At 42.9% G+C, this 22,566-nt stretch overlaps 1 protein-coding gene across 4 annotated transcripts in view; it reads right to left on the reverse strand.

The window, feature by feature from the left end:
* SLC22A23 (solute carrier family 22 member 23) overlaps positions 1 to 22,566 on the reverse strand; it is a 110,173-nt gene that overhangs the window by 8,722 nt on the left and 78,885 nt on the right. For 2 of the 4 annotated variants that reach the window (XM_063401506.1, XM_063401496.1), the window contains 6 exons: positions 20,841 to 20,968; positions 14,399 to 14,488; positions 8,831 to 8,933; positions 5,618 to 5,850; positions 2,949 to 2,981; positions 1,059 to 1,182 (listed from right to left, as the gene is read on the reverse strand). In XM_063401506.1, the coding sequence (XP_063257576.1) occupies positions 1,059 to 1,182; positions 2,949 to 2,981; positions 5,618 to 5,850; positions 8,831 to 8,933; positions 14,399 to 14,488; positions 20,841 to 20,968 (711 nt within the window). The other 2 variants (XM_063401516.1, XM_063401527.1) reach the window with 2 other exon arrangements.

Genomic DNA, 22,566 nt, shown 5'->3' on the forward strand with positions numbered 1-22,566 from the left:
TATCCACAAAATGCATTCACAAATTTACATAGCCTGAAAAAAAAGACCATGCAGCAAGGAGACTCTGGCTACTCAGATGACAGTTTTGCAATAATACTTTTGCAAAGTTATTGAAAAGGCATATAATTTGGAGGAGACAAATAAAAAAGTATCCTCTTTCCTCCACTCTCTCTCTCTCTCTCCCACCCACATGACCTACATTCCCGGGAAATTCAGTGAAGTCAGAGCAAACTCCTGAATTGCTGTGGCATTGCTGAAAGCATAATCCACAACACAGAAGCACAACCTTTGTGCTGTGAAAGATAACAGTGCGTGTATAAAATGATCCAAACCCCAGACCATGCAAAGATGTGTTATGGGAAACTCTCCAACAAAGATCATTTGTCTGATTTCTCCTATTTCCCAGGATGAAAGTGCTCCTCTTTAGAAAAACCTTGAGCCTCTGCTAAGCTAGGTCTGTATGTGAAGAGAAAGACAGCTTTATCTGCAATAAAGGCAGAGAGGCAGGCTTGCAGAGGACCTCTATGCACCAAAAGCATTTACACCACATGTTTCAACACCTCCCTTCCACTGAAGCACACCTGCAGCTGTCCTGGTTAACCTGCCATGTGGAGGCAGGGATTGCTGGCACCTATGTCCTCCTCTGCACAGTCTCCTAAATTTCTCCTTTAATATCAAGATGCAGACTCACCCGATCGCTGCTTGAACAAATCCTGCAGAGTCGGCAAAGCAATGACAATGTTCAACCACACAAACTGGTTCAGCTGGGTATTCAAGACCCTACCAAGCTGCAATTCATGTGCTGCCAGGCCTGCTGATCATCACCACGATGGGACACAAGGTGGAGCCATGGAAAACAAAGCCTCTCTATACAGAGACATGCATTTACTGGCACAGGCTGACTGCAGCTACTGTGAAAAGCGGCCCTAAAGTTGCTGTGAGGTCTCCAATTACGTGGGTCTTCCCCTCCCACACAATGTGTTAAGTTACACAGCCCATTATCAATTAAATGAGTATAATGTTATGCCCATCTTTTCAGGGGGGCTCCACAGTCTCACCTGATTACTGTGGGTGTGATTTCAGCACAGAAGAACACGCTGAGGCTTCCAACAGCATGCGAAGAAAACATACCCACGATGGAAAACGCAACAGAGAATTTGTCTTTGACGCTGTCACTCATACCTGGCAAGACACGTGTGTTCATAAAATGTAAGAATGAGGTCAAACTTCTAAGGAAGAAAACAATTAAAGAAGTTTATATTACTCTTCTCCCTCAACAAGAATTCGAGTAATTTTGTAGTACTAATTTAAAATTAGTATTTATAAAATCCATTCCCCAAGCACCTGAGATACAAACACACATAAAAAAAACCATAATGTCATGGCAAAAAAATGATCTGATTTTTTTTTATGATCAGTCACCATAGAAAAGGTAAAACCCACGAAAAAACAAGTCTTTGGGTGGTCTTTTAGTCACCAGCCTCTTCCCTCTCAAGTTTGAGAGACAAGTGGAGACAGGCAGAATTCCTCAAGCTGCCAAATATCTTGTGGAGTGGAGCTTGGACCCTGAAGAGGCTCCAGGACAAGAGAGGAAAGAACTAGAAGTGCTTCCATCTTTGTGCTAAGCCTCTGCATGTAATCAGTCTGCAAACTCTGCTGTAACTCCCAGCTTGACAACTCTGGGCGAGAGCAGGCGATGCCAAGGACGGGGTGAAGCACTCCCTCAAGGCAGGGCTGTTTGCTCAATCATTTCACGGCTGGATGGCAGCAAGGTTTCCGGAGCAAACAGCGTCTATCAAGCACTTGCAGAAACGCCAGTAAATCTAAACAAAGCTCGAGGAAACTGTCTCTGGCCATGATGACAGTACATTTCTCACTTGATCCCTGCTCACCACCTTCTCTGACCCGGGTTGTACAAGCTCACGTGGCCTGTCCTGGCCAGTGAGGAGGCCACATCACTCACAGACGCTATTGCACCATACAAGGGGAGCACACCATGCCTGACAGGAGCACGGGGGCAAGGGCTAAAACTTTGCAGCCAGTGCTCCTTCACCTTTCTACACACATATCCCAAGGTCTGCCTGAGGAAAGAACTGTTCTGTGCAGTCCCAAGCAGGCATACTGCCTGGGCTGGATCCAATGAAAATTAACACCTGCTTTTGCTCTGGCTGAATTTATCAGCTGTCAGAAAAGCAAAAGGTATTTGGGAGCTCTTTGGTTACATCTTCTGAAACATGCTACAGTCTGCTCAGGGGTAAGCTCTTTCCTGCAATGCACCCCAAGTCTGGGGGAGGGAGCAAATTCTGCCAGCTGATGAGGATGTGGGCACAGCACCTTGCAAACCATGGGTCTCTGGCCACTCTTGCACAGCGGGTGAGGCTACACAATTGGCCCTCCCAGGGAGTCAGGAGTGCTCAGCAGAACAGACCTTGGAAAAGCTGGGTAAGGACAGGTCCATCAAATCTGACACACAAAGGTAAATTTTGTTTCTCTGTAGTTTGTGACTGCCTTGCTCTTACAGTACTTCAGCTTGGGGAAATATTTTTTAAGGTGTTTAAGTCTCCTTGTCATAAGCATCCTTAAAGTGTTTTTGTCTCCTTTTCTCTTCTGGGAAAAAAAATCCAAGATTCCTGAACTGGGAATGCTGCTTCTCAGAAGGAGACTTTCTGAGAAAGCCTTACCTGTGTGTCAAACCCTGGGGGACCTCTGCACACTCTCTTGACATGCAGAGGTGAGCCTGTGTGGAAGGGATGCTACATGAAGAGGTTGCACATAAATGAGCAGGCCTGCCTGTGAGTGGGGTCTCAAGGCACTGCACAGAAAGGAACTTTCCCCCTGCACCTTTGTGGCAGCAGCTGTGCTCTGGGTGCTTTGGCCCAGGCCTTTTGGATCTACCTGTTCCTGGGGGAGTGCTTCCCACATGATGCAGATTTATCTGTAAACCATACCTGAGTCTGGAAGTTGACTGTATTTTCCAATCACTGGATCCAAGATCATGGAAGTCAGAGAAAGATAAAAATGAGAAAGGGGAAGAAAACAAGAACATATGGTTTTTATATGTTAATTTATCTGAAAGGAAAAAAAAAAAAAAAAAAAGGATAAATCCCACATGCCACCCTAGGCCCGCCCTCTGGTTCCCAATTCTTTCCCATGCCAAAACCATCACATCTTTCCCTGGCCACCAGATAGGACATGCTGTTTCCAGGCACATCTCAGCTGGAGGACAGCATGCTAATGAGACAGTGATAACAAACCAGCAGTAAAGCATATTTAAAAGCTCCAGAATTACCACTGGGATTAACACAAAGGCCTCTTTGTTGTTAATGAAAGGGGAGAAGAGAAAATGCCCTCCTTCTGCAGCCCTAAGGGAATGGCTAACAGAAGCTTGGGTTAGAGAGCAAAATCTGGGCATCAGTGCTGTCAGGCTGGTGGGATACCTATTCCTCTCCAAAACCATGAGCTGATGGTCCATGTGTCACACTAGCCACCAATCCTAACCACACAAGAGCACACAGCAGCACTGGGCAGCAAGGGGAAGGGCATCAGCACAAGCTGGGCACAGCCCTGCTGGCTATTTCCCACCAGGATTCTGTCACTTCCCAGGTGACACTCCAGAGTTCAGAGGAGGGGTCAAATAAGGAGAGCTTCAAGGTCTGCTGCAGGTTTGTGGCTGGTGGAGAATATCCCACTCTCTCTCTCACCATTTTCAAATTCTGATTTCATTTTCCAATTACACCCAAATTATGCTGAATTAAAACATGCAAGATGTTGTGACACATTTCGTAATAAGGAGGGTCACTGCTTCTCTCCAAACAATATCTAATTCTTCTAAGGAAGAGGTGGCCATGGTCAAGAGTGAGGAGAGCTGCTCTGAAGTTCAAGGCTGCCTTTCCCTCCTCTTCTCACAAGGAAAAGAGTGGAGTCAGAAAGGCTGAAAAGGGCATTGCACTGAGAGTACCAATGCAGCACAAAGCACTTAAAGGCATGCCTGATCTTAGTTTTGGCAACTTGGCTCACAAACCCACCTAAACCTGTTATGGAAAAGGTTGTAATGAGACATACAGGGTGTTGCCTCCCACCTCCCTCATCCACTTTTTTTGAACAAATGCAACCAGATTTTCGTGGCTCTGGAGCAGACCAAAGGCTCTGACACACTCCCTCTCAACTAAGCAAGTGTGTGTTTATTGCCTCAGCAAACATCTCCCATCCTTAAAACAAAAATTGAAATGGGCCAACTCAGTGTAGAGAGACCCTGATGGACACCCCCAGCAGAACAGGGAGTTTTGGGAGGCTGCACATGTGCACAGTGTGAATCTGCATGCGAATGGTCTCGGTGCATCGACAGACACAATGAGGTGCAGCCACGGGACTGCTCCCACTCTCAGCTACATGATAAATATGTGCTCAAAGGGAATGTAAACATCTGTGCCAAGCTGGGAGCAAACACACACCATGCTGGAGTTTCCTCCACGTCATGAAAGAGGTTCCCTGTTTCCCTCCTACACTCCCACAAATAGTTTGTTTGCTAAAGGTTACCTTAGTAAATGCCTCCAGGAAACACAGTCTGTAAATATGAACAATTCCTGTTGGCTCAGGGCTGCCTTCAGTGTGTAAGAATGTGAAAACATTCCATCCTCAATGCAAAAAGCTTTTTCTTATTAAGGCCCTCAATTATTTCTAAACTTAGAAATTAAAACCAGCAATAAGCAGTGTTCTGGTGTTCATCTCACATCTAGTTTGTCCAAGAATTTGTCTCAACCCTCTTCCCCCTTTCTTGGGGTGGGGTTTTATGGGACAGGGGTCTAATGACTGGCAACTGTGAGAGTGACAAAGCACACTCCACATTCCCTCTGTTTCAACACCTCTCTGATTCATCAAGTTCAATGTCCTCAATGAACAACAACAAAAAAAGAGAATGAAATGAAATTGAAAAAGGAAAGGGAATATTTCTACAGCAGTTTTAATAGCTGAAGCAGCTCAAAAGGGCCAGACAAAAATTACTGCCTGCAAAGAAAGAGGTAGGACACTCACTTTTCACAGGAACAACCCATTTGAAATGCTGTGTCACTTCCCCAAATCATGTGTCTACATTCACATGGACCATACATACTCAGTGTGTTAAAAGTGGGCTCTTTCAGCTGCACGTTTTCCATGCCACCTGCATATTTCTTGTTCATAGCAAGATGCTAAGAGCAGGCAGAGGATACACATCTTCTGTTCTAACTTCTGCATGCCTTAGAGGCCACTTGAGAAGCAGACTTGAGTGGGAAAGTTTTCCCTTCCCCATCTCTATACAGCTCTTTCCCTGGGGGCTATTTCACTAAAATAAAATTGAAAGAGTTTCTTGTTTCCTTGTTTGTTTTTTTGGTGACTACCCCGGATACAGCACCAATGCTCAATAAGCTTCACCATGGGAATCATCCAGAGTACAATGCCTTTTGTTAATGAGCCTGAGAAAAAAGTGTTTGGGGGAACCTTCAAACAAATTCAGATTGTAAAACTATGCAGGTGTAAACAGGACAAATCAGGGAAAGGCAAAGGAAGCGCCAGTATTTCCTGGTCCCTTATTTGCATGTCAAGCTTGTGTGGACCTGAAAAGCTCTCATCTCTGACTTACAGTTGAGAAGGCCCAGCTGCAGAAGTGATGCCAGAGCTGTAAGAATCATGAAGAGCAGGAGTCCTCCTCTCCTCCCCAGAAACCCGACCACAGGGCACATGGCCAGGCAGGATGCCAGCGCAATCCCAGCCATGGTGTAGTAGTCCGCATAGAAGTTGTGGGTAATCGCCATCTTCGCTTCGTGCCCCATCATGCTCTTTGCAAAACAGTGGTGTATGCCATAACCAGTCAGCCTGGGGGAAACAGGAGAGGGCAAGAGAGACCATTGCTGAGAGGGCAGAGCTCACACTGCAGTGTAATTCAGCGTGGGGAGGCATTAATGCAGGAATGCAACATCTTAAGTTAAGAAAATTATCTCTAGGTGCAACTGCAAAAATAAGCATTGATAAAAAGCAAAGGCAAAAAAAAATCTCCATTCAATCAAATATTTGCTGACTTTATTCATATAGCTGCTGTTTATGGTATGATCAACGCACAGGGAACTATAGAAGAACCCCTAGTGCATGATAGGTTTTCCTGTTGTATTTGAGAAATCCCATTCCCAGAGGAGCACATCTCTCTGTTCCCAGTGCACCTGCTGATAGCTAGAGAGCCAGTACTGCTGCAATGAAGCTGCCTCTCTGCTTGCACAGCAAAACACCAGGAACATACTCCTGCCTGTGGTCATACTAAATACAAGCATTACACCTCACTTCCCAAGCTGGCCTGCTAAAACTGAAAGCTCCTGAGAAAGGAGTATTTGAAGTTGTATGTGCTGCAATGATTATTACAATTATGAAACAATAAGCTCTAATTCAGTCTACACATTTACACCACCCTTCACAGCTATGTGTCTCCTCCTCTTTAAGAAGTTTCTTTGAGATGCCACTGATCAACCTCTAACCATCACATTTCACACCTCTTTCTCTTGTATCATCCTGTACCTCCAGAAAATAGAAAAGATAAAAAAAAGAGGGAGGAAGAGCTGGGGGCTGGAAGTACAAAAGTCAGATGAGAAGTCCCAGCATCACCCCTGATGTGGTACAAAATAGCAGCAGGGGATGCAACAGGAGAGGTCAATGCTCTCAACTGCACCCATCACAGTTCAAGTACCTCAGTACCTCTGCCAGGAAGAACCTCCTATCCCTGGCACTTATACAAGACAAATCTCATGGCACAAATTAACAGTCCCTGAGAGAGTGGGAGGCGCAGATCCAAGTCTCAAAAAAAAAAAAAAAAAAAAAAAAAAAAAAAAAAAAAAAAAAAAGAAGCAGGTACATCACACTGATACACTTCTATCCTCCTGAAGGTCAAGAAGTGTCAGTGTAAACTGGATAGCAAAATAAGCATAGAAACAGCTGGGGGGATATGCAGTCGCTGAGTGCATGACAGCCCAGGGCCTGAGGAGCTTCTCTTGCAAACTCAATGCTTTAGTTCAAAACCCCACCCTCAATGACAAAGAGCTTCTCATTGATAAAAACCTAATACAAGTGCTTGCTGTTACACAAAAATGATATTTGCTTTGAATAACTAGATTATAGCTGACTCTTCCCATAAGAGAAATATTAATCAGCAAAACAGTAGTAATAAAAGGGCAGAGTCAACCAGCCTTTCTTCTGTCTTTCTTTTCTATGCATGTGAACACAATTGCAGAAGTTCCTATTGAGGCCATGACCTATAAACTAAATTATTGTATCATCTGGACTTTGCTTTCCAGCGTGTTCCCTAAGAATTAATCTATTCTCTTGACTTGGTGAGCAGCTCAGAATAGTTACTTTTAAAACTAAATCTTTGTCTCCCTTAATTTCTTTTTGTTCCCTGCAAAAAGTTCCTTCTCCTAAATTCCAATACTAAAAATTCAGCACAGCCCTGTCTAACAGGAATAACAGAAATAATTTTCTTTTTTCACCCCTTAAAAACAAACATGAAATCTATTTCCTCAGATGTACATCTGCTTCATGCTCTGCTTGGATAGCAAACAGCCTCCATGTGCTAATGCCAGAAGTTATTCTTTGGGCTGCCTAGTTCTGGTTTAGGAAATTTCCAAATATGCAAATTGATGTGGGTGAGGGAGAAGGGGAGAATTCCCAATGTAAACAGTTTTCACAAATACATTTAGCACTGTCTATTAAATGTACTTGGTGAGCCTAAGGAGAAAGCTCTTTCAGAACAGAGAGAGTCCCTCACTGGTGGGTGGAAGAGAGACACAAACCTCATAAAACCAGACTTGGTTCTGCACCCAGTAACACTGGAGACTGACACATGAGGTCTGTGTGCTTCTGGGTGACTATTTGCCCAGCAGAGGGGCTGTCCCCTCTGGGTGATGACTGATCCATAAGCCTGCTAGTGAGGGTTGCAGAGTAGTGCCCCGAAGTGAGGACGAAAAAGCCACAAGAGAGCTACATACTTTGAAACCTAGCAGAGAAGGGGGATTCCCAGTCTTCTACATCCCCACCTCCCATTTGAAAAAAAAACCCATGAAAAATTCAAATGGGCATTTTACAAGATGGAAAAATTAGAAAATGCACTGCTGGTGCCCTCCCAGAATTTGCAAGCCAATGTATTTCCTCTTTATAAGGTGTTCAGTTCAGGACAGAAGGTCTCAGAGCCTGTAACCTGCAAAACCCTCAGGTGGATGCTTGTTTTTGCCCACATGAGCATGTCCTGAAGCCTTAGGAGAAAAGCATCACATTGTTCTGTTGGAGACTGCAAGTTCTCCCTATGACTCCCTGCACATAATTTGGGAGTGCTGAGCCACTTTGTAATCTGCCTTTGAAGACCCCCCAAGCACAGCTGCTGTATGAGGGAGCGACTTGTATTTACTGCCAAGCAGCATCTTCCTCTGCACCACAGCCCTGTCAGACGTAAACAACTTGAACCTGCACTCCTGGGGCATAAATGGGTTCAGAACTCCCACCTGGGATGCCAAGCAGATGTCTGCATGCATGAGCACCTATCAGCACGTGGCCACAGGAGAGCACTGGTGACAGCAATGTGGCTGCAGCAAGGCACCTGAGAAGATGTGGCTCTGCTGCCTGAAACAGCCAATGAGCTCCTCCTCGTTTGCCATAAAATAGATAGCTCCCTGCAACAGCTGGTGTTTTTCCAAGATCACTTATCAGAGATGTTAGTGAAGGTTCCCACAGTAGGAAATAGTGGAGGTCCCTCATCACTTCCCATTGCTGCTCCAGTTCACCGATCACACAACTATTTAAACAAAGAGATTGGACTTACGAATTCACACACAACACTACGATGTTCTTCCACAGGTTCCTTGTTCCCACCACTTTAACAATGCAGACTTTCTTGGGTCTCCTGGTGATTTCCTTTTCCAGCTCTGAAACAAATCAAATCAGAATTATCATTTGTCTGAGGAGAATGAGAAGAAGATTTACTTGTGAACTAAGATATTCTGAGGGATATTCTGGAGACCAGAACACTATTCATTACATTAACAGGAACTATAAAAATGCTTAACTATCTGACTAAAGTTCAGCACAGGTTCCTCCTTTTCTTCCAGGCTTCCCTTCATCTTCTTGGGGCAAAAGAACTAAGAACTCCTTCATACTCTAAACCTTCTTCCAGTTAAAAATGTGCATCTAAAGTGGAAGCAGTATGGAGCTTGACCTCAACAAGCATGATAACAAATTTCTTGAAGAACTTCAGGGTTCTGTTAATTTTTAAACCTCTTCACAGTGAGGACTGCACTCGTGCAGCTACAGGCTCTGCTCCCTTTGTGCAATGCATACCTACAAAGCCATGGAAAGAACTGGAGCTCAAACTCATTTTTCACGGGTAATCTCTTGAAGTTTGTTCAAATGCAAATTTCAGAATGAAGTGGCTAGGACATTATGTCAGCTCATCCATCTTCCCCTCCATTCCCTTTTCAAATATTTAAAATTTTTCTGATGGATATCCTAAAGGATAAGACATTTCCCTAAAGAAAAATCATCGGGCATCAGCAGCTGTGGTGTCTTTGCATTTCAGAACTAAAACCCCACCATGTGCTTCCAGTGCTGGGCAGCTTCAAGTGAACTTTTCTTTGCAATGCTGAAATAATGCACAAACCTTACAAATGTTGCATCTGATACTCTTGTTGGCACGGGACAACAATGAAGGGCACTGCTTATTTCCCAATTATCATTAAATTAGAGCTTGAACACCTACCTAAGTGTGCCAAAGCAGCCACTGTTTCCAAGCTACTGGATCAGTGAGCAACAAGTCTAATAAAAGCAGGAGAAGCTGCAGCTATAAAGAAGCATCACAAAAATAATGCCCTCCAAGAGCACAGAGTAGGTCTGTTTTTTGGGGTAAAGGCTTTCACTGCTGCTTTCTAGCCTGACTGTGTTTCAAAGGCAGCAGCATGTCCCTGTTGTGAAGGGTGCACGTGTTCCCTTCCTGCATACGCAATGAGCTCGGGTGTCCTCAGTCGCTCACACTGGCCTGCCCTGACCTCTGCCTTACTCTGCTCAATAGCAACCTCCTAAAGAGAGGCAAGACAGGAGAAAATAAAAGCAAGCTGGTGTGTGTGTGGGGGGGAGTGTGTCTCTGTCTAAAAAAAAAAAATCTCAATTTACAAACTAAACAAAAACCGTATTTGCCAGCTATTATTTGAAAAGTGCATCACAAAAATCATAAATCCAACAAACACTATTTACATGCAAATACTTGAGCTTTTAACTGCTCACAGGTCACTCCTGGCCTTCTCTCTAGAGTAACTACTGAGAAGGCTTTGGACAAAAGCAGCAAAGGGTATTTTACTATTGTACTTAAGCAGAATATTGCTATACTGCTTTCCTAACAGCCTGATAATGGCCGGAACCCATGTGCCATGAAGATCACAAAAGCAGAAAAACTAAGGTAGAGCAAAAGGAGAAATTGGTTAAATTAATATTTGTTTTACAAAAGCCCTCTTCAGGCTCAGCAATGGATCAGGGCCACATTAAAGTATAAGCTTTAAAAAAAAATGGAACCTAATCTCAAATAACAAGGTCAAACTAATTTTTGTAGCAAGATTCTAGGAAGGAATAAGTGGGAACAAAATAATTCAGAACAATGGAAACCGTTAGATAAAACATAGTTGTAAAGCCCATGATTGAGCCCAGGCCAAACCTTCTGCAGCAAAAAAGGTCAAAGCAAGCACTAGAGGAAGCACAAGGGTTTTCAAAGGCTGTTGGTGGGTGTTTACTATTTCAGCTGAAGGGCAACAATGAAAATCACTACCCAAACAACACATATTGTACAGATTTCATGTGGACAAAAGGGTTCACTCTCAAACTAAGAATGACCAGTTCTGGCCTATAAAGTTGAACATCTCATCCTCTGTCAGCAGAAAGTACATATGCCATATTCTTCAGATTTTCTTAATCCAGTAGGGTTTTTTGTTTGTTTCTCAGAGAAATTTTTACTTTTTTCTCTTAGGACAGAAAGTAGACTTACTTGTAAATACATGTTGTATTGAGCCACAACTTACTAAAAATAAGAGAAGCATCACTTGACTTGGTACGCTTTTCTTTTGAACCAAACATTGTTTTGCCCTCCATTGCTGTTTTGTTCATACATCAGGGGGTTCCTGTAATCCATATGTTCTTTGTTTATTGTCATGCATCCTTTTCATGTGCACTCAGGCCTCTCCCCAACTTCTGAACTAGTTCCCATCACTGTTTTTCAGTGAACTGCTGTTCTGCCCTCAAGTAAAGGCTCACTTGGCTATGTGAACTGTCAAACACCTCCTGTGTCCGCGGCAGTGAGGATCACACATGCCAGGGGAGCTCACCCCTTCTCTACCCTACTCAGTCTCTCTGCAGTGGACCCTTGCTTCAGCTCCCATGGAGGTTAAACTCCATAGATACATCGCAGCATTATACAAAAATGTCTCGATTACAGACCTAACAGCATTACAAACATCTAAAAAGGGGGGGGGGGGGGGAAGGGAAGGGAGGGGGATAAAAAGAAAAAATAAAGAAGGAAAAAAAAATCTGGCCTCAGATCTTGCAAAGAACAAAAACAGAACCTGGCTTTTTATTGAGAGCCTTGTGACTGACTCTACCAGCTATTTATGCCTCCATCCCTCTACAACGTTGTTAAAACTCCAAATCTAAGTCACTTGCTTTAGATGAATGACTTGTCTCCAAGTCTCCAACACAATCCATCTCTGATGGCTTTCTCTTTGTTTCTATGAATACTAGTGAGATAATCACCAAAAATCCTCACTGCACAGCAAAACCAATGACTTGCAGTAACCAAAATATCATTCCAATAGGAACAATTAAGCTATGTGACTTGCAAAAGTGTCATCAAGTACAGAAGTGCTCTCACGTAAGTGACCTGCTCTCTTTGGAGGGAGCTGTCCTGCACGAAAGGACCTGCTCTGACTGACTTAGATGAGCGTCAGGAGAGTGACAGCTCTCAGGCTGACTGACTTCATAGCTCAAAGTTAAGATATTACGAGTCAAGCCGAAGCCTATTAAAACTGCATGGAAGCAAATGATTGCTCTCTCAGGACTAACACCAGAAAAACTCCCTGTGCACCCAGCTTACTGTTTGATTTTACACTGAAGTCACCAGTACAGAAGGGATTTGCATTAAATGTTTCAGTTTTGGTTTACCAAAAGGGAGAGTGTGGAATACAAAATTATTTCTATCCATTTATTCAGAGGCCCCTTATAAGTTTTCCCATACTCCAAAGCCCACACACACTCTAGGCTTCCTATTCAGGGACTCAGTAGGAAACCTGTCAACAAGCTAACTCTTTACATCTCAGTGGAAATTAGAACTATTCACTAGCAGACTTTAAAAGTCTCATGGAAAGGGGAACCCTACCAGCTTCCAACTCACAGCACTGCTGAAATCTCATGGGACCCTCTGCATTTCAGGAGCATGCCTTTCAAAATCAGAAAGTATCTTTAAAGCCTTCAGATGAAGCCACCCATCTCTGCATCACTTGGTATAGACAAAACAGACAAAAGCCCAAATCAAGTTTCTGAAAAATTATGTCCAAAATGACAAGTGTCCTGTGGCGATGGACTTCTGCTGGATTTTTCTGGCTGCCAAAAAATACTGTCAGTAGCTCTTTGAACATGAAAAGATCTATGGGAACCTAGCACAGAGACTCAATCAATTCCCGGAGCATGACAGCTCTGCAGCAGGAGGTGGATCAGTCCAAAACACAGAGATGAAGAAATCCACTTTCAGGCAGGCAGAGCTACTGGCACGTAGGTTTACTTATACCTTCCAGGACCTTTGTCCAGTTCTCAAGGCATATACAGAAATTATGAGGTAGGAAAAATACTAGCTGATGGGCAGAGAGCAATAAAGGACAGAAATATAGAAATCATAAGCAGATGGCAGGACATTAGTAGTGGGATGACTTGTCTTATTTTTAAAAAAATGAATCTTGTTTAATAACTCATGTAGGGAGCTTGGCAAAAACCTCATAAATGTGCCAATAAAGTCTGCTGGTGACAAAGTGAGGCACTACCTTACTATCAAAGGTAAGTACAATGCAAATGGGCTGTCAGAGGGAACTGGGTGAGCTTGAGATCCAGTGTGTGGCACAAGCAAGTGAAAATGTGAAACAGGAGGCAAAATTCCCAGTGATTAAGGGGAAATGTTTCTGGTGGAAGATAAGCAAAACCTGTGTTGGACTTGGTTATGTACTACTTGAACACAATTGACTATATGGCACCAGTTTAATGCAGCCACAAGGTATTTGCAATTCAGACAATGAAATACTGGAATTCTTTTACAATTCTGGTCATCAATACTCATCAAATGAAAGCTCTGGCAAGCCCATTTATAAAAGGGGAGGAGATAGAGGAGAATTTCATCTCAGTATAGGAAGAAGGCTGCTTCCCTCATATAGCATGAGGAAAAAGAGATTTAAGATAGGCACAGACAGGAGCAAACAGGAAAGGGAGAAAAGAACGAACCCAGACAGCTATAGTGTATTTGAATCGAATGCTAAAATGTACCCACAGGACAAGAGGAATATGGAGACTGGAATGGTCTTCTAACAAAAACCCTGGATGTAAATAGTAACAGCATTTAAAATGAACCTCCTTTCATGAGAGCAACTCTATAACTCTAGGACTATAACAGCTAAGCAATGATTTATTTCAATCTTGTATTTCTAATTACATTCAAAAATGATCGAAAAGGCAGACATAAGGTTGCTGTTGCAATCTTCAGTTGCTCATGTGCATTATGATACAGCATTTAGATGATCACACATTAGTTTTTCCCCCAGAATGTTCACTGCAGTCATCCAAAGGGCAAGTGTTAAAGAGATCTCTGCCTTTCCCATTCAACATGTACCCCTCAGCCTCATTATCCAAACTTCCCAGTGAGTACAAAAAATCATAGATTTCCTTAGAGACATTCCTACAGTGCTGTCAGAACGTACATGTATTTCATAAATGCAAATGAATTAATCTCTACCACCTTCTTTTAAGAGTAAGGGCAAAGATTAGTCCTGTTTTGCAGGCAGGGAGATAAAATAGAGAGGATTTGTGTCCAAAATGAGCAAAAATCATGCAGCAATACCCTTTGTAGACGTTGATATAAATGCTCTCATCTTTCTGCAAATCATGCCCCAGAATTACACGCTAGAGGCAGACACTGAGGAAATTGTGATTAGTGACAGCACTGAAAGGGCCTGATTCCAGGGAAATCTCCATCATCATACAAGACCATCTCTAAAAGACCCAGGGAATGAATAGAGCTCTTCAGGAGGTACTCAGGTTCATTTCCCCAACACTGTCCTCTCTCCTTCTGCAACCCTGTGCCTCATTCACTACACACCTTCCAAATTCTGCAACAAATGAGGAACAGACAACAGCTTCATTCCCACATCATCGTCCATCCTATGCATTGATTCGTCCATCCTATACCCTGTGGAAAAAATAGGTTGTAATCACGTTATTAAAGGCTGCATCATCATGCCTTCATGCCAGGAGGCCAAGCTGGGGTTGCCCAGGCAACCTGACTTCTTGTATTTCCCAGAGCAGGACTTGTCAATGCTTACATTCTTCTAAAATCAGCAGTGTTAAAAGACCCCTCAACAACACAAAGAGCACTTCGAATGTCCTTGTGTGGAGCTGTGGCCATCAGGAGGTTGCAGGTACCCACTCATGCACTGCTGCTCTCTGTTGTGGGAGCTATGGAGGGAACCTCAGCAAGCTGAGCAAGCAAGTTGGGCAGCAGGGAGAGGTGAAGCAAACATTTCAGGAGTGGATTTTGCAAAAGACGAGTTCTGAGACTGAATCCTGGGGCTTGACAGCTTGCTGTGGAAGGAGGGGGGAGCAAATTATTGCAGCCCCTTTGGTCTCCATATGCTCTAGCTCTCCTCTGTTCTTCCTCCATTACTTCCCCCCAGCCCCTTGTTGCCCTTGCCTCTCTAAGTCCCCTTCAACTATCTTTATTCTTTGCTCTCACAACTTTTTAAAGTCTCTTATTTACTCTTTTCTCTGGCCACTGTTCCCCTCTTACTGATCTCCACTTCCACTTGGTTCTGGCGGTTTCATCTCCTACTCTTCACATCCACATCTGGACTCACCAGTCCTCTCTCTCCTCTGGTGCCCGTGGGCTGGGGAAATGCTGGCAGCACCAGGGCTTGCTGCCAGCCCTCTGCACATGGCTCCTGCCCTGTAAAGCTGGCTCCTCTGGGAGGAGAGGTAGCACTATGCACAAAGAGCCAGTGTGCCAGCGGGCACAAATCAACAAGCTGGAGTGCAGCCAGGTAGAGTCTGCCGAGGACTCAACTACTGAGAGAGTCATTCAGACAGAAATAGGGGCTCACAGCTCCCTTTCCTTTATTTTTTTTTCCCCTTTAAATTTTCTAGCATTTTTGGTTTTTCCCAGTGGCATCAAAAGGCACATTCTCAGTAGAGTGCACCCTTTTCCTCCTGATCCCTCCAAAACCTGATACTGTCAGATATCACTGGCTTTGCTAAGGATACAGTCAGGGAATGCATGGGCTCTCCTCTTCTATTACTGTAGACCCAGCCAGGAGAAGAGGACCTAACTGACCAGTTTTACTCTTGTTAATCACTATCATGTACAGCACATCCTGAAAGAGTTGTACAAACTCTGCCAATTCCTGCTGTAGGACAACAGGAGCCCAGCAGGAGGAATCCAGACCCTCCTGGAACTGATTTAACATACAAGAGGACAACAGAAATCACTGGCTGGGTATTTTTTTTAAAAAAAATTAAGATAGGAATCTCTGTGGCTGATACACAGCCTTCAAGCAGCACCTTAAACTATTTTAACTACATTTCCCACATTCACCTGACCATCCTCAGTGAGCTGCATGGAACATCTGAGTTTAGTACCATTTAACACCCAAGAACTTGGATCTGGCAAAGGAGGACATTTGGCAGGTTTGTAGTTCTCTAACACATGGAATCATCTGTATTATGGAGCCAGGAAACTTGCTTTTCTTCTCCAGCTAATACACTCTTCATCTATCACAAGTTTCAAACCAGTAGTGTAGTGATAGGTGTGATGGTCTAAGGTTATGAGTAAAGCTTGATAGGGAAAGAGACTGACTTTCAGACACAAGGCATTTTCACCATTCCCTCTGCTATTTACCCAGTGGAAAAGGAAATGCATATAATCATGTAGATTCAAGCCTCATGCTTCGGAAAAAAATATAAATAGCAAAACAAAACAGTAAAATAGCTTATGTTTAAAGAAAAGTAATGGCAGCATGTTGTTCAGCAGCAAGGAAAGTGAAAGATAATGATTTTTTTTCTTCAGAGGCCAGCTCCCTGAAAACCACAGCTTTCCTAACTGCAATCCACACACATCCACACACTTATCACCACTGTACCCCTTCATCTTCTCCATGTTGTGCCCTGCATGCTGAACATTGGCCACTATTTGGGTGCGTCACCCTTGCTGTCCACCTTGTGTGATTACATCCATATTATTTCTCTAAGCTTAGAAGAGATTTTTGGGAAGGAACAGCTATAACCTCTTTGCCCACAGGAGCACCACTGGTTTGTGTTTCCATCCAGAGATGAGCAAAAAGGGAGTTTTGTTTTTCAGCCTGGCCAAGCAGTTATTTTCACGTTAAGGAACACCTGAAATGTTCCCCCACACAGGGGAAGCCAAAGAGCACTGCACAGGGGTGGGTTTCCATGGATGCATCACGTGTGATGCTTGGATAGTTGCTGATACAGCAGTGTCTCAAGTGGAGCATTTCCAAGTGGAGCATTTCCTGGGACACCCAAACACGGCAGGGCTGGGTGCTGGTGCAGCCAAGGTCAGCTTGCAGCAGGCAACAAACAGACCCTTCAACCCCACACGAAGAAAAAGAATGCATTCTCTAAAAGTAATGAAAGCCACCTAAAGTGTAATGCACTTTCAAAAGGTGTAAGGATGATTGGTGCTTTAGGATTTCCAATTCCCCTTAACATTCTTTCCTCCTGTTTGTTAAAAGATCTTCTTACTTCCTTAACACTTATGACACTAAGGTCAAAATGACTGTCCTGCAGCTGCACTGAAATATGTTTGGTTCTTGTTCTACAGGGGATCAAGGAAGAGATGGTGAAGTTTCTGGAGAAACTGGTAGTGAAAAATCTGTACTAAATTAATATTATCAAAATGTTTTCAAACACTTGCTCATGATTGAGGCTGACTTTTTTGGGTAATGTTTTGCAACATTTGTCAACAAAATTCAGCAAGCCTATTTTAAAAATGACATTTCAATACACAGTTGAATAAAAATAATTTCCTTGATGCAAAAAGAGATTTAAACTTTTATTTCTAAAAGAGGGTAAAGTTTGAAGGCAAATGGTGAAATTTTGAGTCAAAACATACTAGGGGTAATTTAACCAGGTCTAATTCACCTATGGTTCTTAAGCACTTAAGAAGAAAATGCAATGACATAAACCCAAAAATCTCATTATAAAGGCAAATTATTCCTGCCCAAAATCACAAGGTACACCAAGCACTTAAAATAAAGCCACTTAAAGCTGCTGAGGAGAAAGGTTCCTTTATGAAACCAACATCAGCCCTGGGACAGGCTACTGAAGATAAGGGCAATGTAATTTACAACACTCTAGACTCCTACCAGCATCCCTTGTTCCACTTTGTTTCCCACTTAAAGACACTCCCACTCCATCCTGCTGGCTGGGCATTGCCCATCAGCTGCCATCCTCCTTTTCTACTGGCATGGGTTGTTACAGCAGCTGCTGCACCTTTCATCTGCATCACTGTCTGGACTTCTTGTTGTTGTCTTTAGAGACATCTCCCAGGAGAACACTGGCAACCACTCCAACACAAAGACTATCAAAAACAGATAAATTTTGCTCCCTAGCACCACCCCCACCATGGGTGACCTCCCCATGGAGCAAAGAGGCCCTACAGACAGTGGCACTCTCCACTACAGGCAGTGTAGCCAAATGGATGAGCAAAAGCTCTCAGCAGGCAGTGGAAAGGGTGTGATTCTTCAGAAAGGAAGATCAGCCTGCTCATTGCTTGGAGAGCAATTAAAAATTAAATTTTTTTGCATCCCAGAAACACTTTGCTGTCTTGAATACTGCTTCTTTTTGCCATGAAACTCATATCAAGTGCCAAAATAGATATATATGAAATTCCTGTAATGATTGGTTATATTGGATACACTAATTTGCCTGGTATGTATGAGTAAAGTTACAGTGGGATTTTCAGCTGGAAGGGACTGCAAGTGAGCAGTTTATCATTTAAATGCATTGGGAGTAATTCAGTCACAGGAGGCTGTTACAACAATGCAGCGAGGAATAACAAACAGCAACACAATGGCCCCTAACTAGAGCAGAACAGTTTCCAGCTCTTTCAGATGGAAAACAAAGAATAAAACAAATCACAAACAAAAATCCCTCCACACAGATAGGAAAGCTCAACAATGGAATCAAGGGGAAACAAGGGATATCTGCACCAGGCTCAATGGCATCCTTTCTCCCAGACAAGCATCAGTTTTTTACCCATTCCATGCTAGAGCAACTATGGGCATGTTATTGTCTATTATATATTATCTGCACAAGAGCAGAGCAAGGGTTCCTCCTCCTTCCTGACCCACTGCAAGATACAAGGCCTGCAGCTTGGTCGCATTCTTAATTCAATAATCCTCCTGTTTGCCTGTCCTCACTCAGACCATCAACATCCCCATGAACCCAGAATGAGAGAGGTGGTCCTTCCTTCAGTAGTTTGTAGTTCATCTTATTTCATTCTTTTAATACTGCTCCTCTCTCACTCTTCCTACAGAAATGCAGCTTCCCTCCAGGGCTGCATCAGAAAAGCCTTTAAGTGTGGGGCTGCAGAAAGAGTTTAAAAAGAAAAAGTGAGGGAAGAAATAACAAAATTCCCAACAACCTCATCATCAACCAGGAGGCAGAAATGACCATGTTCTGAATAATTTGTAAACTGCAAATGGTGTTGTACTGACAACAGCTATGTCTAAATGTATTTGCAGTAGGAGGATACATAGTATCAAGACATGAAATAATGCTCTGTTTTTTCACCCTCCTTAAACAGGAGTGTACTCCTACCACGAAACTGCTGAGAAAAGTAATCAGTCACGAATAATAGTCATAAAAGCCATTCTGACATTTAGCATTCCTCCATGGGCAATATCATTATACATGGCTTAAATAAATCCCTCCAATGCACAGTTGTGTCTTTATTATTTTCCTTAAAGGAAACTCAGGTAATCTGTTTTATCTTTCCCCTAAAATACATTTGATTTCATTGAATTTCTGCATATTCAAGAAATTGACTGACAAAAGTCAAATTTATGAATTGGTTGGGAAATTCCAAGGCCAGTTGTTGGCTCAGGGACCCATCATTTCTTAAGATCCATTATTTATTCTGGGGAAGACCTGCAAAAATGAGCTGGGGGGTGGGGGTGGGATGCAGATCAACAGGTTAATGACAGCTCACACACCCCTAATGCTTTTGAGAACTTTACCAGAGAAATGCAAAGCTGTGTGGTGTGATGCAGATCCAGGAACTGTAACCCCAGACACACAATTACATGCAAGCCAGCTAATTAACACCAGTGCACCCAAAATCACACCAATGGCCTGGGTATGTATACCAGAGATCCTGAACTGGGCCTTTCACTCCTCACTGGTGGAGACTGCTTTATTCATTAGGCACTGATGTTAATGGTGACAGTTTTCTATCCTGGATTAAGCTTGTTCCAGTGCTGACTGACACCTTTAACAGTGACTGATGAAAACTACAGTCACGCCAGAGACCTTTGGCAAGGATCAGACAGGAGAGAAGCATCACTTCTACCCACTGGCAGAGCTACTGGCTGAGGCTCCCCTGCAGCCCCTGGGTTTAGAGCAGGTAGTGCTGGAAAAGTGGGGAAATGTTTCCACTGATGAGTGGGTATTCTGATACAGATTGTAAATGACAGTGCAAAATGGGTGTTTATGGGCAGAATCAAGCCTGTGAGAAGGAGAAGGGGAGCCTGAACCAAATCTGACAGGTGCACCGGTGAGATAAAGATCCAGAAGCTCTTTGCCTTTGTTGTAATAGACCAACACACATACACACATGCTCAGAGTCTCTTCTGCACAGCACCCTGCAAGAGAGGATCTTGGCTATTTCAGTGACAATTCTGGTGGTGAGGGGAGCCAACTTTTTCTAAAAGCATCACTAAACCAAGAAATTGATACTTTAGACTCTCAAGCAAAAACTGCACCCTACCACTGTCACTTGCAGCAACCCCCCATCCCTAAGGCAGCATCATTCAGATGATGCAGGAGAGGAAAGCAAAACAGCTCTTGGAGCAAAGCTTTAAAGAGAAACTCTAATATGGTGTAAGTTTCCCATGGGGCTGGCACTTTAGAATAGGGATTTGAGTGCTGCTGCTTCTCCAAACCAACAGAGTAAGTGTTGGGTGATGGGCAGGATCCCAGCAAGCAGCTTCCTCAAAACACAGTTTCCAGAGGCACACAGAGCTGAAGACGCACTCTTGTAGCCGTGGTAAAATTCTTCAAGAGATGTCTCTAAAGACACACGGCACTGCAAGACAAGACTATAATTACTAGGACTGTTCAACAGGCCACGTAGTTTTTAACACAGTGCTGGAGTTTGGAATGGATTTTCAAGGAAAGCAGAATGAATGGATGAATGAATGAATGAGATGATTTACAGGCAATTAATAGAGAATTTAATTCTAGGCAGTAATGCCACGTGCAGCCTTTAGAGAAGAGCTGGGGGATTTGCAGTCGTCTGTCCAACTCACCGGGCACCACGCCTTTGATGTCGCTTTCTGTGTTCATCCTGTTCTTGTGTGTGAACTGAAGGATCAATTCCTTGGATGCCTCAAACTGTTGTGTAGCCATCAACCACCGAAGAGACTCTGGGAAAATACTTTAAAGAGGGAAAACAGGTTAGGGCTGCTTCCAAGTTTCTGTCAGAGGATGAACTGGTAGAGTTTTAGCTGCTCATTTAACCACTCAAAAGCTATGTAATTGTTTCAAAATATAGAAGAATAACTTATGAAACAGAAAAGAAGGAAAACAGATTCAGAATGTGTGAATTTATGATATTTTCTTTTACCCTGATACACAAATCATAGAGAAAGTATCCTATCACATAGAAATACAACACATTGGAATTTTATAACATATTACAGGTGCTCTGTTCATTAACAGAACTTGAAAGAAATGAGAGGAAGAGGCAGCACTGTCTGCAGTAGATATTTGCTGCCAAGAAGGGCATGAATGAGATGTGCAGTTCAGACATGGTAATTCAGACCAAAGAAAGAAAACAGCTGACATAAGTAATCTAGGTTCTCTTTTAAAGACAGATGAAAGAGAAGAATTACTTCTTAGAATGATAAGCTTCCCCTACTAAAGATAATATTTTGTTAGTTGCCTTAAAAATATATACATGCATACAGTTAAAAAAGCTCATTTTCCATCCAATTGTTTTTTTCAAGTGCTGATAATTAATGAGATTAATGAGCTTAAACAGTCACTCTTCCTTTTGTTCCAAATTAGTTTACTTTAATATGAAACCAAAAGAAATACATAGCTCTTAGAACAAACCCCCAAAACTTTCCATAACTCTAGAAACATGAAAACTTTCAGATCTCACTCTAAGTATATATTTTTTTCATGTTAAGTCCTCATTTTTACTACTCTTACAAAATACCTTATTAAAAAGAAATTTAACAACTACTTTTGACTTCAAATACATAATAAAACCTCGAACTTCCTGTCACAAAGCACTCATCTTTGCTGCGGATGCTGCCCAGTTCTTGTACTTCTAAGCAGTCAATTGCACCATTATCGTACTATCTCTTTGGGCTGATACAATTTGGAAGACACCTTAGCAAAGCTTCCAACTGAGACAGAGAAAGTATTTTTGGAAGAAGAAATAGAAAGGAGAGAAATCAGGCTGTAATCTAAATTATATCAGCCAATAAAAATACATAACTATGATGACAGCCATTCACCTTGACAGCTTATTTACTGCCCCTTGTCCTGCACAGATGATTTGGCACATCTTCCAGCAGAAAGTCTTGTAAAGAAAAAGGATTTTTTCAAAGTACTAAGAATTTTTTGAATACAAAATCTCTGCATCCTTGGCCTTGGAGAGGGTACAGCCCCAGCCACCAGATTATAAGTTTTAGGTTTTCAACAGCCTGTTTACAGGTTCCAAACAAGTCCTGTGATGACCACCCACATGTAGGGAAAGGAAAGGACCCACAAGGATGGGCATCACAGGTTGGGGACAAACAGGTCTCTTCTGGCTCCTGCAGGTTTCTCAAATTGGAAGTGCTGAAGCCTAGCATCTTTCAGGTGCTCCATCACTCAGTGTGGGCAGTGAGAGGTTCCTTAGAAACATTTAAAAATCCATGGGTTGCCTTGAGTCTAGCTCATCAGTCCAATCACATTTAATAAGAAGTCCCATGGTCACAAATTCTCAAACAGTGTGACACACTAAGTCTGTTTGCACCCAAT

Source organism: Prinia subflava, chromosome 1, assembly GCF_021018805.1.
Source record: "Prinia subflava isolate CZ2003 ecotype Zambia chromosome 1, Cam_Psub_1.2, whole genome shotgun sequence".
In the NCBI taxonomy this organism is placed as follows: domain Eukaryota; kingdom Metazoa; phylum Chordata; class Aves; order Passeriformes; family Cisticolidae; genus Prinia; species Prinia subflava.